Source organism: Lytechinus variegatus, chromosome 7 (assembly GCF_018143015.1).
Source record: "Lytechinus variegatus isolate NC3 chromosome 7, Lvar_3.0, whole genome shotgun sequence".
NCBI classification, from domain to species: domain Eukaryota; kingdom Metazoa; phylum Echinodermata; class Echinoidea; order Temnopleuroida; family Toxopneustidae; genus Lytechinus; species Lytechinus variegatus.
In genome coordinates this window covers 19,411,624-19,427,733 of record NC_054746.1, presented here as the reverse complement: position 1 = coordinate 19,427,733, position 16,110 = coordinate 19,411,624, and the positions used below count along the sequence as shown (strand labels likewise).

Sequence of the window (16,110 nt, the reverse complement as noted above, 5' to 3'; positions counted from 1 at the left end):
CTCTTTCTTTTCTTCTTCTTCGTTATATTCTTGTATATATCTTATTCATTGTCTATATATCTAATTTATTGGTAATACTAAATTCTGTTTTTTTTTCTTCATTTCTAATATGTAAATAGTATAATTATACCATTTTATTATCTTAATTCAGGACGTCGACCCCACTGGAAATAAGCTTTCGTGGGTCATCCTGTGCAAGCCTGTTGTTTTAATGCTACTGTATATATGTTATGGTGACTTGCCAAATAAAATCAATCAATCAATCTTCATTTTTTTTTTGTAATTTGTGTATAGTGATGATGGTTCTGTGAGATAACATGGTTTGAGTCGTGGTTTTAAATACCTTTTGTTTGTTTCTTATGTGTGATTGTGCAGAGGTGCGTTACATATTGCATGTTAATGTTGATGTTAAGGTGCATGAAAACAATTATAAGAAACCGCTGAAAAATCAGAAACTCACTCATCACCACGGAAAAAAGAACAGTGACTTTCAATATTGTGTCATTAACTTTTGAATTTTGTTGTAGGACATAAGCCTGTTTATCGATCAAGTCAATTGCTGCTCTCCTTCAGACAAAATTAGATGCACTACTTATGTTGGCAGGGAGGGGTGGCAGGGGTATCGTAGACAGCAAAAAAAAAGGTCATGAAAAACACACGAGAATCGAAAATCAATCAACATCATAGGTAAACTTCTCCCAATGCTTATCCAGTCTATTCTTGAATAAATCACTGAACAAGCAGTAACTACATCTTCTGGGAGACTGTTCCACACATCTATCACTTCTTGGTTAGCAAAGAAAAGACGTGAATGCTACAGTTTCTTAAGAATTCAAATTAAAAATTTTATCGATATAAAATCCTGACAATGGAAGGATCATCATCAAAACAAATAAACAGGGGCACGGAAGTGGTGAATGAAGCCTCCCCCCCCCCAACAATAGTGTTCAAAACGTAAAAATGACAATCAGATTGTGTTGTTTTTTTTTGCACTATATCCCCCCCCCCTTAATTATTCCAAGCCCATGCATCTATCAAAACCGTTTCGCGGTCCCTAAGATAGAATTCGTTGTTCCTTTGGCATGTTTGGGCGCTTTTGTTTGTGTGGGTTTTTTTTGTAAGATTGTGTTGTTGATAGGAAGTTACTGCATGCACATCTACCAAACAGACTCCAGATTGACCAAAGCTACAACGTTACATCGAATGGCATACCCCGGTGGGAAGTTGCTGTCCTCTTTTGCCTCTTTGTTTCACTAGCGGTATCGTGACTTCTGGTATGTTCACTCGGGTGTTCACTATGCTATTTTTTCTAGATTAAGTTTTGTACATTGATCGTAATTATTGAAATGTTTCAATCATATCATACCACTGACTGTTAGATACTACTCCAGAGTTGGGATTTTAACTGGGACTAATTTTGTTGCCCTTCTATATACTTCTATGTGAATTCTGAAACTACTTAAAATCCCTCTTTATTATTTATATCAAAAAGCTTCAGCTCGCACTTCGCGCTGGAAGCCCGGCTCGAAGTAATCATAGAGATATGGTACACCGGGATGGTATATACACCAGTATAACTCAAACTAAGATATGGTCATCAATCATCGATGGTATACGAAAGTGAACCACTCTATGCACTGTACCATGTGCAGTAATTGAGAACCGTGTGTGTGTGTGTGTGTGTGTTTGAGTTTTGTCAGACGTGTCTCAATCAGATATGATTATTTACGTCTGGGACCGACCTTTAACGTCACCATCCGAAAGACGTGACCAGGGCTCGAACCTCGAACCTCTGCATCAATTTGTAACTTCCCCACATAGCTTGGATTACAGGCGCACGCCACAACGCCCACAACCCTTGCGTCATTATTTTAGTCTACATTACAGACAGTTTTCTTAAATTTTCGATTGAACTAAAAGTCAAACCTTACATTTTTGAAAATGTGATTACGTATAAACATAGATGAACGTAATGAAATATATGTAATATCATAATAGAACAAAATTAAAGGGTTAGCAATATATTGTAAAAATATGAAAAAGAAAGTAAAAATAAGTGTTTGATTAAATAAGACTACCGGTATTAAAGTATAACAATTCTAGCATTTTCTGATATACGTACGTACGTACACGTACGTACACACGCGTAGCTGTAGATTTCGATATCTCACCTCATTCTCACTCCTCGATATATACAAAGAAAAGTCATATATTTTCCTTATAAATGGCTAAGTGGGGACAAGGAGATCCTCGATGGATTGTGGAGGAACGAGCAGATGCTACAAACGTCAATAATTGGCATTGGTAAGTGGGATTACACGCTTTTTTTTCGAACGTAGTCATTGGCAGTCGTACTCGTACTAGAACTTAGTTAGAACTTGGTACCGCAGCACTCATTGGGAGATTAAAGTGCCGGGCCTGTCGGGCTGGGTTGCCTTGACCTTGTGGTGTCCGCCTCGTAACTTGCGTTTGCGTGTGATTGTGTTTGTCAGGGGCGCTACGCCATGTCCGCAGTCGTTTCATCATGGAAAATAGTATACTAGTAACTTCGTGGAATTTCCTGGATTCCAGGGGCCGATTGCACGAAAGGGTCTTTCCAAGGACCGTCTTTCGTGTCGCCCATCTTTTATCATACGCTATAAGCGGGGTGTTTCTGAAATTTATGATAAAGAATAAGATTCGTTAGCTTGCTTTTAAATCAGATTTTATTTTTATACAATTTCATGATATATCACATCATTTTATAAATATATATTTTGTTTATTTTAACGGACGAATGAAATATGTTTGCAGATGATTTATTTAAAATGAGTTTCACATGGCGCATCATAAAAGATGGGCGACACGAAAGATGGTCCTTGCCAAGACCCTTTCATGCAATCGGCCCCATGTAACACTAACAGCACTATGTTTGTCATGTGTTTCGTTCACGAATCAACAGCCCCTGGCCCTTTATTCAACAGATTCATTCTACATGTAAACAAGGTCTAGAAAGGCATTTCCCCATCTGGCAGATTGCATATGCAATCAAATCATTGCATTCTTTTCTTTAATTATTTATATTGCAATGAATCAATTGAAATGATGATTGCTGATTGATCCATTGTACATTTGTTTCCCTCAAATTAACCGTTGCTAGTTTCAGTTTCTCTTTATATTCTTTACTGACCTGGATGGAGGTAAAGGTGTGTGGGAAGGAAGACCTGTGGGTCATGGTAATTTAGTTAACCTTTTCCAAACCCAGACAGCTCCTTCATCTCTTTTCCAGGTCCCTTGTACTATGTCATGTATGTCCTATTGTTTATATAATTTGTATTGTACTATAATTTATGTATTGTAAAATGCCGAATAAATAATAATAATAATATAGATTAAAGTTTATTTTAGGAATTGTGAGAACATTGCTGAGTGATTTTCTAGATCTTTTTGCATCCATCATCTCACCTTTTTTTCATGGAAAACAATCGCACAGTCGTTACATGCCAACTGCCAGCCAGACAATTGAAACCATGCAGCTTTTTTTTTCAATCATCTCAGTATCCGCCCATTTACATTACTTTCCATGACAAATGCCAAGGTGGCAGCAGATTTGAATTTCCTTTGGTCTTGCATTTTGCAAAGGAAATGAAGGTTTTTTTTAATGTCATGTTTTCATAACATGCAGAATAATATTTATGGTATTGCAACAAATAAATTTTACCATCTGATCTATGGATAATTTGTTATAGAGTAAAAATATTATTAAAAAAACCTTATATTGCATTATTCTTTGATGTTGTCCATACTTTTTTATGAACAGGACAGAAAGAGATGCATCAAAGTGGTCAAAAGAGAAATTGACTGAACTATTAACAAATATCAAGGTGGAAGATGAAAGGGGTAAGTTGTAATTTCTTAGAGAAATTTGATTCATTTCACAATGAGGTCCTTTGCTTTATATGCATCAAGCCCATTTGTTTTTGCCTTTTTTTCTCACATGGAATGCACACAACTCTCAGAATTTAATTGGAAATCATCTTGAAATTACAGTAATGGAAGGACAAGGTAGATTTGAGCAGGTGAATTAAATGGAATTTTAAAGTAATTATGAGGACTTATGAAAATATTGTGTGTTTGACTATTTTGTGGAGCCATTGAGTCACTAATTGAGTTATGGTCAGCCCCCCACTTTCAAACCATTCTTTGGCCCCTGTGATTTAGTTTTGCCGAGCGAAAGTATTTTTTATATTAGATGTTTGGGATTTCCAAAATTCTTATCCTTGTTTTGGATTTGATTTTTGTTTCTTTTTAGGTCAGTGTGAGATTTATGAAGTGAAGGAGATGAATGGTGAAGCCTCTGCCAGCAATCGGAAGGCAAAACTGATCTTCTTTTATGAATGGGATGTTAAGTTGAAATGGAAAGGTGGGTTTGAGCAGTATCCATAACCTTATTACCTTTTTTGTCTTGTTTTCTGCTATAAAGGGTTGATATATTACTCCTTTTTTGTGTGTTTTTTTTGATGATTGCTGCCACAGCATGAAAAACCTGATAATCGATGTAATAATGCCTCCTGCACCTCTCCTATCAGAGGAGATATCTACACAGTATATGAAGTGCCCCATCTACACGTACATTGAAGAACTACATGGAGAGCTTTGCAAAAATAAATATGTATGCGTCAAATTTTTACACGATTGAAAATTCCTGGTCTTTTTGCATTGTTTTGTTGTATTGGTTTCTGCATTGCTCTTTAATGACTTCAAAAGAAAAATCAAGTATCAGTGAATTTATTCATTTTTCCTTAATCAAAGTGAAAAGTATCTCATCCAAAGGAACATTATTTCATTTGCATTGGAACGAAAAGTATAATTTGTCCTCTTTATATCCATTCTTTAGGTTTATTTGTTCATATAAAAGACAGAAATCTTAACCTTCATTATGAAATAAACTAAAAAATAGATGGAAAAATTATAGTGGAAGGCGGGGTAAGTTGAGCATAGGGGCAAGTTGAGCCACCAGCCCCAGGCCAATAATGAATGAGTCAGACATTGTGGTGGTGTCATGTATTGATGACCCATAGCATAACCCTTAACCCCACCACCACATTGTTTTCCACTTTGAAACAAAAAGTAGTTTTTTAGAGGGAAAAGTATGAATTTCAGTCAAAAAAGTAAAAAGGAGTGTGAAATAGATAAGTGCTTTATTCACACACACGTCTTTAAATATAGTAAAGACATGATAACAACATTGTTAGTCCAGGTATGGATCTTCATTCTTGTCATAGTCTTTTATATGATGGATGCATAATAAATGTGTGGATACAAAATTATCGCACTAAGTTCGGACTGGGGTAAGTTGAGCCAAACAGCATGGGGCAAGTTGAGCCATGGTAATTCTTATGGTAATGTATCTTAAAAAACAAACAAACCATAAAAATCGATTGAAATACAGGCTGAAAGGAGCAAATTTACATGACTGCTTTTTTCCTTTTAAAGGATGTTAGTATTTATAGAGATTTAGCAAGTGAAAAGACTTTAAACAAAAAATTGACATGCTGGTTCTCCCCCCATACATTTTGTACGTAGTTTTTGTGGCTCAACTTACCCCAGACGGTGGCACAACTTACCCCATATATGGGGCAAGTTGAGCCATTTGACATCGGTTTTTTCAAAGGTCACGATGACTTTCAGTGTGGGGGTAGAAAGTTATATGTAGGTGAAAAACATTTCCCAAGAATCAAATTTAAAGGCAAGGTACTTATTTCTACAATTGTACAAGTCATATCAATTCTAACATGCAAAATGCAAAAAGTGTCACAACTTACCCCGCCTTCCCCCTATAGAATACAGTAGTTACTATTTCAAGTCTAATAGTATAGCATAAGATGCAGAAAGATATATTAATTATTAGCGTCATTAAAAAAATACTAATGGAGCTTTGCAAGAAACTCGCAATCAATTGATAGTCAATTTAGTATCCCAAATCAATTGCAAGTCTTGCAATTATTAGCAGTCTAATATTCAGTTTCTGGTCAGCTTTTTGATAAAGAAAATTGAAATTAATTGGCTTTAGGGCAATTCCACGATAACACCGTGACATTTTGGAACACCTATTTACTCATTAAATGTGGAATACCAACAAACTATTTATCTTTTGAAAAAAATTGGATTATGTAACTATGACTCTAATCACAAGTAACCTACAACAACAACAAAAATCTTTAACTTCATGCTAATTAATGAATTATGCATAATTAATTTACAACTGTAACACCGTGACTCAAAATGGACATGCATTTTCTCGTACTTTATTCATTTAATAAACTCTGTGAAGTTACTGAACATTTTAAAAAGAGATTATGTTGTTGAGATAAAGTAGAGACTTGACAGTAATAACTAAGTAGTTTATAGAAAAATAATCAATAAACATGACAATGATGATACATATTATAAACAAATGCACTGTAACACCGTGACTGTAACACCGTGACTTCTGAACTGCATGTACAAAACGTATGTAGAATTTTCACATCATTCTTCCTTAACCTATAGTAATCTAAAAGGTATCATTGAGCAATCTTTTATCAATAAAATTTATGTCATACATCAGAGTACATGTAATTAATGAGGATGAAAAATCTAGTTAAAAATTTCACTAACAAAAACAACAAAAAATAAAACTATATACACTGTAACACTGTGACGGTTCTTGTAGGCCCCCATGTTTCATTCATAAGATACGGGAAAAGTTTTACTCAAAAAAGTTATGAACTCTCTCTAATGCAGAAAAACTTTAATGTAAATATGCAGATTAATTGAAATACAATTTTACAAGAAGACAAAGAAAAAAAGCTTAATAGAAACACTCAGCAAACTGATATATACTTTTAATTGCAACTTTATGGTAATTATGCATGTACATGTACGTATACAAAGATAAGTTGAGCCCATAACGATTACAGGAAGAAAAATTAACACACAGCATCTACAGACTTGCATGTAGATATTCGCTCAATTTCCAAGATGTTATAGAAATTTGTAAGATTTCTTGAAGTCCTTTTTAGTTTGCTTCCTGGATTGGCATTGCAAAGTGGTACTGCTCTCTGTTATCCATAACAGGTGCTGGCAACTTTCTCACTATTTGTTTTTCTTCAACCCAACCATACTTGTCAGTGACATCCTTTGCAACAAAAAGAGTACCCCTTTCATCACTCTTATGATAGTGTATGACATGAAATTCACCGTCTTGGATATCAATCAATTGTGCCACATATTTGAGCGATTTCTGCCGAGTACCTTCATACTGCACCAAGATGCAGTCTCCGATCTTGATTGCATCCTCAGATGGTGGTGCATCAGTCATTCTTGCGTTGATGTATCCAAACCCGGGGGGGGGGGCCACTTCCATTTACGAGTGGATACCATGCGCGACCATGGGGTCTCGAAAAGCACCCTAAACACGTAATTTCCATATTCTGAAAATGCACCCCTTAACAAGTATTGGCGTATGAAACCCTACCCTTAACAAGTATAGGAAACAAATCGATACTCTTGGCAAATATTCCTGAAATGAACCCCTAAACAAGTACAGGAATGTTTTATTGTTACGGGTCCTTCGGTCGTCGGCTTTACCTTATTTGGTTTAGTACGACCCCACCTTTTACGCCTCGCGCAAAACGGACTCTAAACACGAAGTGTTGGGGCAAAAAGGACATCCTTTATAAAACATGTTAATTTTGTTTTATCATCCCCGCAAAATCGACCCTTAACGCGTAATTTTCCTAGCGAAATAGATACCCTTTTTTCATAATTTTCGTGTTTTTGACACCCTTATCACGTTACGTACGTAACGTGCCCTATCGTCGCGCATGGTATCCACTCGTCAGTGTAAGTGCCCCCCCCCCCAGAATCCAAACCCGCAATAAAAGCATGGGTTTCATCTCTTCTTGTGATTTTCTCCATGGTCTCTTTGTTTATACCTTTCCTGGAAACAGTCAAGCCTCCATCCCAACTGACAGAAATCAGCTGGTCACTTCAACAAACATCATTTGGCAGGAACCTACTATGCTTTCTGTGCAATAGCAATGTAGGTCACGGTGTTATAGTCACGGTGTTACAGTTATTGTAACACCGTGACATGATTTAAGTAACTTTTAATTAATTAACAAACTGACTAATTAACTTGTAAGTACTTGTATATGATAGTTATATGTGAGAATGATTTGGGCACTAAAAGATTTTTATATTGTTTGTGTAGTTTTCATAAAATTTAAAAAACATCAGTTTTTACTGTAACACCGTGACATTATTTATCATGAGAGTTTAAATGTTCGCTGAAGCATAACGCAAAGAAAATTTTGAACTTTGGTGAACCTGTTATGAAATTCAGCCCTAAAACTCAGAAAAACACATTTAGATTTTTATGAATCTTTCAATGGAACACTTGCTACACATATTTAATTTTAATGCATTTTTCACACATTTAAACAAAATTAATTATGCTAATTTAATTTGCATATTTGGCATCTTAAGGACCAAATTTTTCGTTATTATGGACAGAATTGAAAAATTCAGTCTTTTAGCTTTAATATGATACCAAACTTGTTCAGGTTTGACCATTTCTAAAATTTGATGGTCATGTCCACTTAATCATGGAATTGCCCTTTAGTAAACTTGATCCATCAATTTTATACAATGAAAATTGCAATTGGTTGCAAATATTTTCTTACCACACCCCATTAGAAAACTTGAACAGATGATCAGGTATAAATGTTTCTTGTCTGTCTGTTGTTATTGATAGGTACTCTGAAGGATTGCACCACTGAATTAGAAGGGACCATCTCGATGCCAAATCTCAGTGATGAAAATGGAGTTGATGATGTTAATGTATGTATTTATCGAACATGAAGAGGTTTTCTTTGTGTGTTTTATTAAACTGAAGAAAACCCCACAGTGCATACTTTTCTTTATGAAAAGTGAAGTACATGTATTTCTCTGGCCAGCCAGAGTTAAAGCCATTATTTTGGTTTATAACATAAGTGGTATATACATGTATTTACTTCATTTTGAGTCTTCTCTCCTTGTAGAAAGAAACATCAGTGAATTATACTCTTTATATACAGTTAGAAAATCTTAAATAAATTTAATTCAATGGATTTATTTAGAATTATGAATAGAATTTCATCACAGTATCTGTAATTCTATTTCTGTCACTATCCATGTGTATCTTCAGTGTTCATGATGTATTCTTGTGGTTTGTATTGTGAGATAATAGAATGTGGCAATCCTGCGTGCATAAGTCTTGAAATTTCAATCTTATTTTTTGTTAAATCATTTTATATTTCCATTTATGTTGGTCATGGCCATGCCATGTAAACTAGTTTCATGTAATCATGCAGAAATGAATGATGGAATTGAAATAAGACTTGACTGGGTTGCTTTCGCATGCTGTCCCAGTTTTTGTATGTCATCTTCTTTATCATACATCCTGGTATGATATTGCATTTAAAGCTTAGTGGAGGTAGTTGCAGCAAAACACTGATTTCGTGAGAAAGTCTGTAAACCAAGGTTAAGTAATATTATATCATTGTGGATCTAGATCTGGTATAAACTGAACTTTGTGAAATCATGAAATCTAAGTTGAAAAACGATCACACTGAAGATCGCAAACACAGATAGGCACACGTGGGACAGTGTATATTATTATTGCTGGAATAAAGATCCGACGTAAGTGCCTGAATCCACGCTTATTTTGTTTATTTCTCAGCAATTACACAATTTATTCCAGAATCCTTTACCACATATTTTTTATTCACTCTAGACACTTGGATGGTCATTATATTGGATTCTGTAAAAAGTCATTTCAGATCATTACCACAACTGGCATTTATCTTTAACTTGTAATTCTTTCTACAGATTGACATTTCAACAAACACTGCAACACCAGAATCAAACACACTGAGAGAGGTTATGAAGAGCAAAGGAATCCCAGTCCTTCGACAGAAAATAGGAGACTACACAAAGGCACTGAAAAAAGGTAATACTCAAAGGGAATTTTGGCAACAGAATACTGAATACATTTGAATTATTTTGAAATACAAGGTTTTGTTGCCCTGACAGTAATGTGTGTTCTGAATTTACAATTATAATTTCCTCTTGCTCTAGGAGTAATAAGCTATACAGTGCGTCCCAGAATAAACGAAACCGAGATTTAGCGATCATTTATCATAACTTAATCATAAATAGAATAGACAAATGACCTACCAATTTAAAGCTTAGAATCTCCTCTTTCATCTGATATTTCTTAGGTTATTTTTTAGTCACGCATGAGTGAGCAAAAACAATTTGAAGAAAGGATACCAAAAACTCATTTGGTGGGGGGTATCTGGGTTTCAAAAAGAAAACCACATTTCTGAAAAGTTCAATATCTGCTCTTTAATTTGGTACCTCAATTACAGAAAATGGTCAAGAAATAAGAAAGTTCTGGTCATTTGAAATAAGGCTTGTATTTCCATAATTTCATGAGATAAATGTGTTTTCACCGGTTTCCCACAGAAGCTTTCGCATGGTGAACAAAAGATTTAATGCATGGCTGATCGTCAACAAAACGGAATATCGAGTGAGTTTGAAAGCCAGCCTGGAGAACCTCTTCATTTTATGAAATTATTGAAATTCAAGCCTTATTTCAAATGACCAGAACTTTGTTATTTCTTGATCATTTTCTGTAATTTAGGTATCAAATTAAAGAGGAGATATTGAACTTTTCAAAAATGTGGTTTTCTCTTTGAAACCCAGATACCCCCCGCCAAATGAGTTTTTGATATCCATTCTTCAAATTGTATTTGCTCACTCATGCGTGAATGAGAAATAATCTAAGTAATATGAGTTGAAAGAGGAGATTCTAAGCTATAAATTGGTAGGTCATTTGTCTATTTTATTATGATTATATAATGATAAATGATCGCTAAATCTCGGTTTCGTTTTTTCTGGGACGCACTGTATATCACTGTTATCGCTTCCCTTCCTATGCTATGAACAATTCCAAATAAACTAGTTTTCTGTCTCGCCTGCATAGCAGAGCGAGACTATAGGCGCTGCTTTTCCGATGGCAGCAGCATTGTCAACATCCTAAAGTTAAGTTTTTTTTAAAATGATATCATAACTTGAAACTTGGACGTCACATGACCACGGTCAATGGTCATTTAGGGTCAGTGAACCTAGACCATGTTGGGGAATCAATATCGAAATCTTAACCTAAGATTAAGATTTTGAAATGTCATAACTTAGAAAGTAAATGGACCTAGTTTATGAATCATACGTAAGGGTAATGAAGTATTACTGAACATCCTGCCCGAGTTTTAGGTCACATGACCAAGGTCAAAGGTCATTTAGTGTCAGTGAACTGTTGAGGGTATTTGTTAAATTTCCATCATAACTTTTTAAAATTATGGAGCTAGTTATAAAACTTGGACATAAGAGTAATCAAGTATCACTGAACATCCTTTGCAAATTTCAGGTCAAATGACCAAGGTTAACCCTAAATAGACTGGGCTATTTCGACGCCTAAGAAGACGGGGGGGGGGGGCTGATTCAGCCCCCCCCCCCTTATGATCTCGGCCGTTGATCGCGATTGTGACGAAAATTGGCACGCGTGTTACCCATGGCATTTTCTACAAAACTTTAATATCAAATTCTGCGAAAAATCTCATGTGTCATTAATTATGCTAATTTCTGCGTAAAATCATTAGTTTGCTCTAATTAATAAAAGAATGCCCATAAAGTGCTAATTTTTGTTTCACATACTCTAGATAGGCATCTGATCAAATTTATTTTTAAAAAATTTCAACATCAAATTTTTTTTCTTATGTATTCTATTGTTTTATATATTTTTTATGTATTTCTTTGTTATACGACTTTTTGTTTTATATTGTTTTTTCAATGGAAATTGTCGGGGACATTATTTTGACCATAAAAAAGATAAAATTAATTGATTTTAAGCAGCAAAAGGAAAAATACTGATACATTTATGAATTTTGGCTAAAAACACTATTTGCATTGGATTTGTACACAAATTCACGTTTTTTAGTAATTTTGGGTCTGCATGCACTTATGAAATGTTGCGTAATTTCGGAACCGCGAACCCGGGGGTCACAATTTTGGTCTCAAAAGTTGCAAGAGACTTGAAAGTAAAGAGTCAGTGAGCCACGCGGTCAAAAAATTTCAAGCGGCGGATTTATCACGAAAAATGGCGAGGGGGCCCCCCCCCCCCCGCCTTTTTAGGGTTAAAGGTCATTTAGTATCAATGAACATTGGCCATATTGAGGATATTTGTTGAATTACCATCAAAACTTTGAAAGTTTATGGATCTATATTCATAAAACTTGGACATAAGAGTAATCAAGTATCACTGAACATCCTGTGCGAGTTTCAGGTCACATGACCATGGTCAAAGGTCATTTAAGGTCGATGAACTTGGCCAAGTTGTAGGTAATTGTTGAATTGCCATCATTACTTTGAAAGTTTTATATGGATATAGTTGATTAAATGTGGACATACAGGTAATCCAGTATCATTGCTCATCTTGCACAAGTCATAGGTCACTTGATCAAGGTCAAATATCATTTAGGGTCAATGAACGTAGTAGCATATTATGGTATTTTTGTATAGATAATGATTTTATAGTCATTTTCGAAGTCAGTGCTGCTGCTATATTGAATGCAGATGAGACTGCCAGAGGTGCTCCACTTGTTTCCCACATGATTATTAATTTAACCTGCCATATTTCTTTATTCATTTCTTTTTAGTTACGTGATATTAATATATGACCCTTCCTAATTTTCCCATTTCCCTAGCAGAGGACCTTCTGTATTCATCATGAAAAGGTTGCCTTTTTTACTTGTTTGAACAAAAATTAGTACTTTATCTATCTCACTCTCATTCTTTCCCCTCTCTCACTCTTACCCCTCCATCAATCTCCCCATCTCCTCACACTGTCTCTCCCATCCCTCCTCACTTTTCATGTTTTTTTTCCTTATTCTCAATATGATCATGTAGAATTCAGTCAAGGGATGATCCTACCATCGAAAGCCCAGGACAGCTCACCAGTCAATACCATTGATGCCAAGAAATCATCATTACCAGTATGGGTTTTCTCATTATATTTCTTATCTAATAATTCATCAAGAATTTAAGAAATCCTTATTGAAAGAATACAAGTAATTGAATCTAAACTTCATTTTGTGGCGTACACCTGTGGTCCCACTGTGTCTGGTATAAACCAATTTAAACCTATTTTTAATTTTGGTAATACCCTCCAAAAATAGCTGTCACTATTTCAATTCATTACTAGTTCATTTGAATATGTACTCCATAAAAGCAATTAAAATGTTGAGGATATGAAATAAACATTTGCTTTTTATTCAATAAATTTAATTTGTTTGGGTTCCCAGTCACAATATCTACATATTTTGTTTATTGTATAAACCACTTTTAATCATGAAAGGGGCTGGAAATGATCATGCTGATAAACTTTGTCATTGGCTTTCTGAGCTCCAGGAATACTAAATGTGTATATTTTGTGTTCCAAGGCCCCATTTAAAAAAAAAAGAGAGAGAAAAAACATTACAGAAAGAACTGAATTTGTTACCATAACAACAGCTAGAAACAATAAAAAACATTTCCCTTTTTCATTTTAATTACAGGAGCCGATACCAGTAAAGAAAACAGACAATGACACAAGTGCATCACAGATGAAAGGGCTCAACCTAGGGGTTAAAATAGATACACGTAAACTGGAATTATCAGAAGAATTCAAATGTGAATCTGCTATGCTCTATTTGGCATTCACTGAAGTAGATGTAAGTACATGTACATGAAAGTATTTTTTTCAAACTGAACCATGTAAGTGCATTTTTTTTTGCTCTATGCCGGCTAAGAGCTTTCCAATTTTTTAATCAAACAGATATGGTCCTAATATAATATAATATGAAAATATAATAATATGGTTTTGAAGAAATTTCACGATATATAGAGCTTCTTAATCAATGTATCTCAAACTCTGAGAGAAAATTGTGTATTGCCTTTTTTTTAATATTTGACATTTTAATAGACGTTTGAAACATAAATGGATTGGGTATGGCAATTTAAAGTAATAAAACCTTTCACCATGAAATAGTTCATTATTATCATTGGATGATACCGTGATACCATGTACCGTGATATCAAGAGGAGTAAACAGAAGAAATTCAAGTGCTTCAAACTGTTGGTTTGTGTAATTTGGCTTTTATAGATATATATGTCTGATATGATGAATAACATTTGGCAATGACCCTTGCTTTGAACCCATTGTGGAGATAATCCCTCAACCAATTTTCTGGATGGATTAACCTAGTTTACTGAAAATGAAAATCCTATAGAAATGACGGAATTCAATAGTCACCTGGTTGATCACTGTTTCTCCTTATTTGTAGCGGTTGCAAGCCTTCACTCAAGCCAAAGCTACATTGAACGCCGAAGCTGGAGGAAAATTCACCATGTTAGATGGCAACATCTCGGGAGAGTTTGTTTCATTAGTAAGTAAATTTAAAAAATAATTGTTCCATTGTACTCGCCTTCTTAATAATACACAATTGATGAAACATTTGGGCACACTTTATAATTAGTCTCATACATATATTTTTTAATGTGACTTTCAGCAGGAAGGAGTCGATTTATGATTTTGGTGACAGTGCCATATAAACCATCTTTCAAAATAACTTTGAGAAAGTTTCTCCACCTTTCAAAATCATGACAAAAACTAAGTTTGATTATTGAATGTACATGTGCTTTATTTTTTACAATCTTTTCTCATCATTATAGGAACCCCATTCCAAGATTGTCATGAAATGGAGATTCAAGTCATGGGATGAAGGTAAGAACTGTGCAGTTAGTTCAGTCAACATTTCAATGACCAAGTTCTAAACTGGTAAAATGGCTTCACAAACTGGCTGGACAAACCTTGACTTCCAGGGGTTAAAATATTTTGTAGAAAATAAAACGGTTCCATGACATTTGCTCCAGCGACAATTGCTCCGCTGTGAATTCTACACACTAATGGAATAACCATTATTAACCCTGGATTTAACACTACACCCTATCCTAACCTCACCCTGTATCAGACGAGATAAAGCCCGGAGCAATTGTCACCAGAGCAAACGTCGTGTTACCAATAAAACTTGAGGTCTTGTGAAACTTGTGACACAAGTCTACAATTTAACTTGTACATTATTTTTTTCTGATTTAAAACAATGTGTGAATTGAATTTATCTTCTATCAATACAGGACACCACTCGCTGGTGACGCTACAGTTCAATCAGAAAGCCGACTGCACTGAACTCCTGCTCACTCAAAAGGGCATTCCCAAAGCAGACTATGAGCGCACAAGGCACGGCTGGCATACCGTCTTCTTCCAGAGGATAAAAGGCACCTTTGGTTATGGCGCCTCGCTCTTCTGACGTCAGAGCGGTGGCTGGACACTTGCGGATGCTTTTTCATGGCGAACATTGAGTACAGTGCCCCTGTGTGTTCTAGCCCTGTTCCTCTTTAAGAGATATGCCCTTGATCCTCGACGATGAGCTAATTCTGTGCCATGATGAAGATCGCTTCAAAAACATTTGGATCGTGGAGGATGATTGTCCCATTTTTACCCTGTAAATCTTTGCCTGGATTATGCAAGTGCTGTCGTACAAATTGTGATTTTGATTGGACAGCTGTGCTTATTTATATAAAAACTATTGAATTTGCTAGTGTCATTATTTCTACTGTATTATGTGCACATAAAAATGCCATTTTGTTTCTTAACAAAGTAGAGATCCTCATTGATTCATTTTCTTTGGGACTGAACTTGAATTGTGAATGTTGTGACTGTGAAGAAAAAAGGGGCCAATGCAGTTGTCAAGAGTGATTTTTTTTAATAACAAAAAATTATGGAATTGCCGATAACTTTGTCTCCATTAACAGTGCTATACATGAACATGAGATATGAATTGGCAATGCAAGATGCAATTTCTAGTCAGAAATATGTAAAGTAGATGTTTGTTATTCCTCATTCAGTGTGTGAATAAGTTTAATTTGATGATTAAAGGTCAAGTCCAC

The 16,110-nt window shown here is 35.1% G+C and overlaps 1 protein-coding gene across 1 annotated transcript; it reads left to right on the top strand.

Annotated features, from left to right (window-relative positions):
* Nucleotides 1-2,138: 2,138 nt before the first annotated feature.
* LOC121418669 (activator of 90 kDa heat shock protein ATPase homolog 1-like) lies at nt 2,139-16,097 on the top strand. The gene is made up of 10 exons (XM_041612651.1): nt 2,139-2,304; nt 3,800-3,879; nt 4,292-4,402; nt 8,780-8,865; nt 9,895-10,015; nt 13,033-13,118; nt 13,680-13,835; nt 14,448-14,549; nt 14,836-14,887; nt 15,298-16,097. Exons 1-10 carry the CDS (start codon nt 2,225-2,227, stop codon nt 15,468-15,470), a joined length of 1,047 nt encoding a protein of 348 aa, XP_041468585.1. The 5' UTR covers nt 2,139-2,224; the 3' UTR covers nt 15,471-16,097.
* Nucleotides 16,098-16,110: the final 13 nt, after the last annotated feature.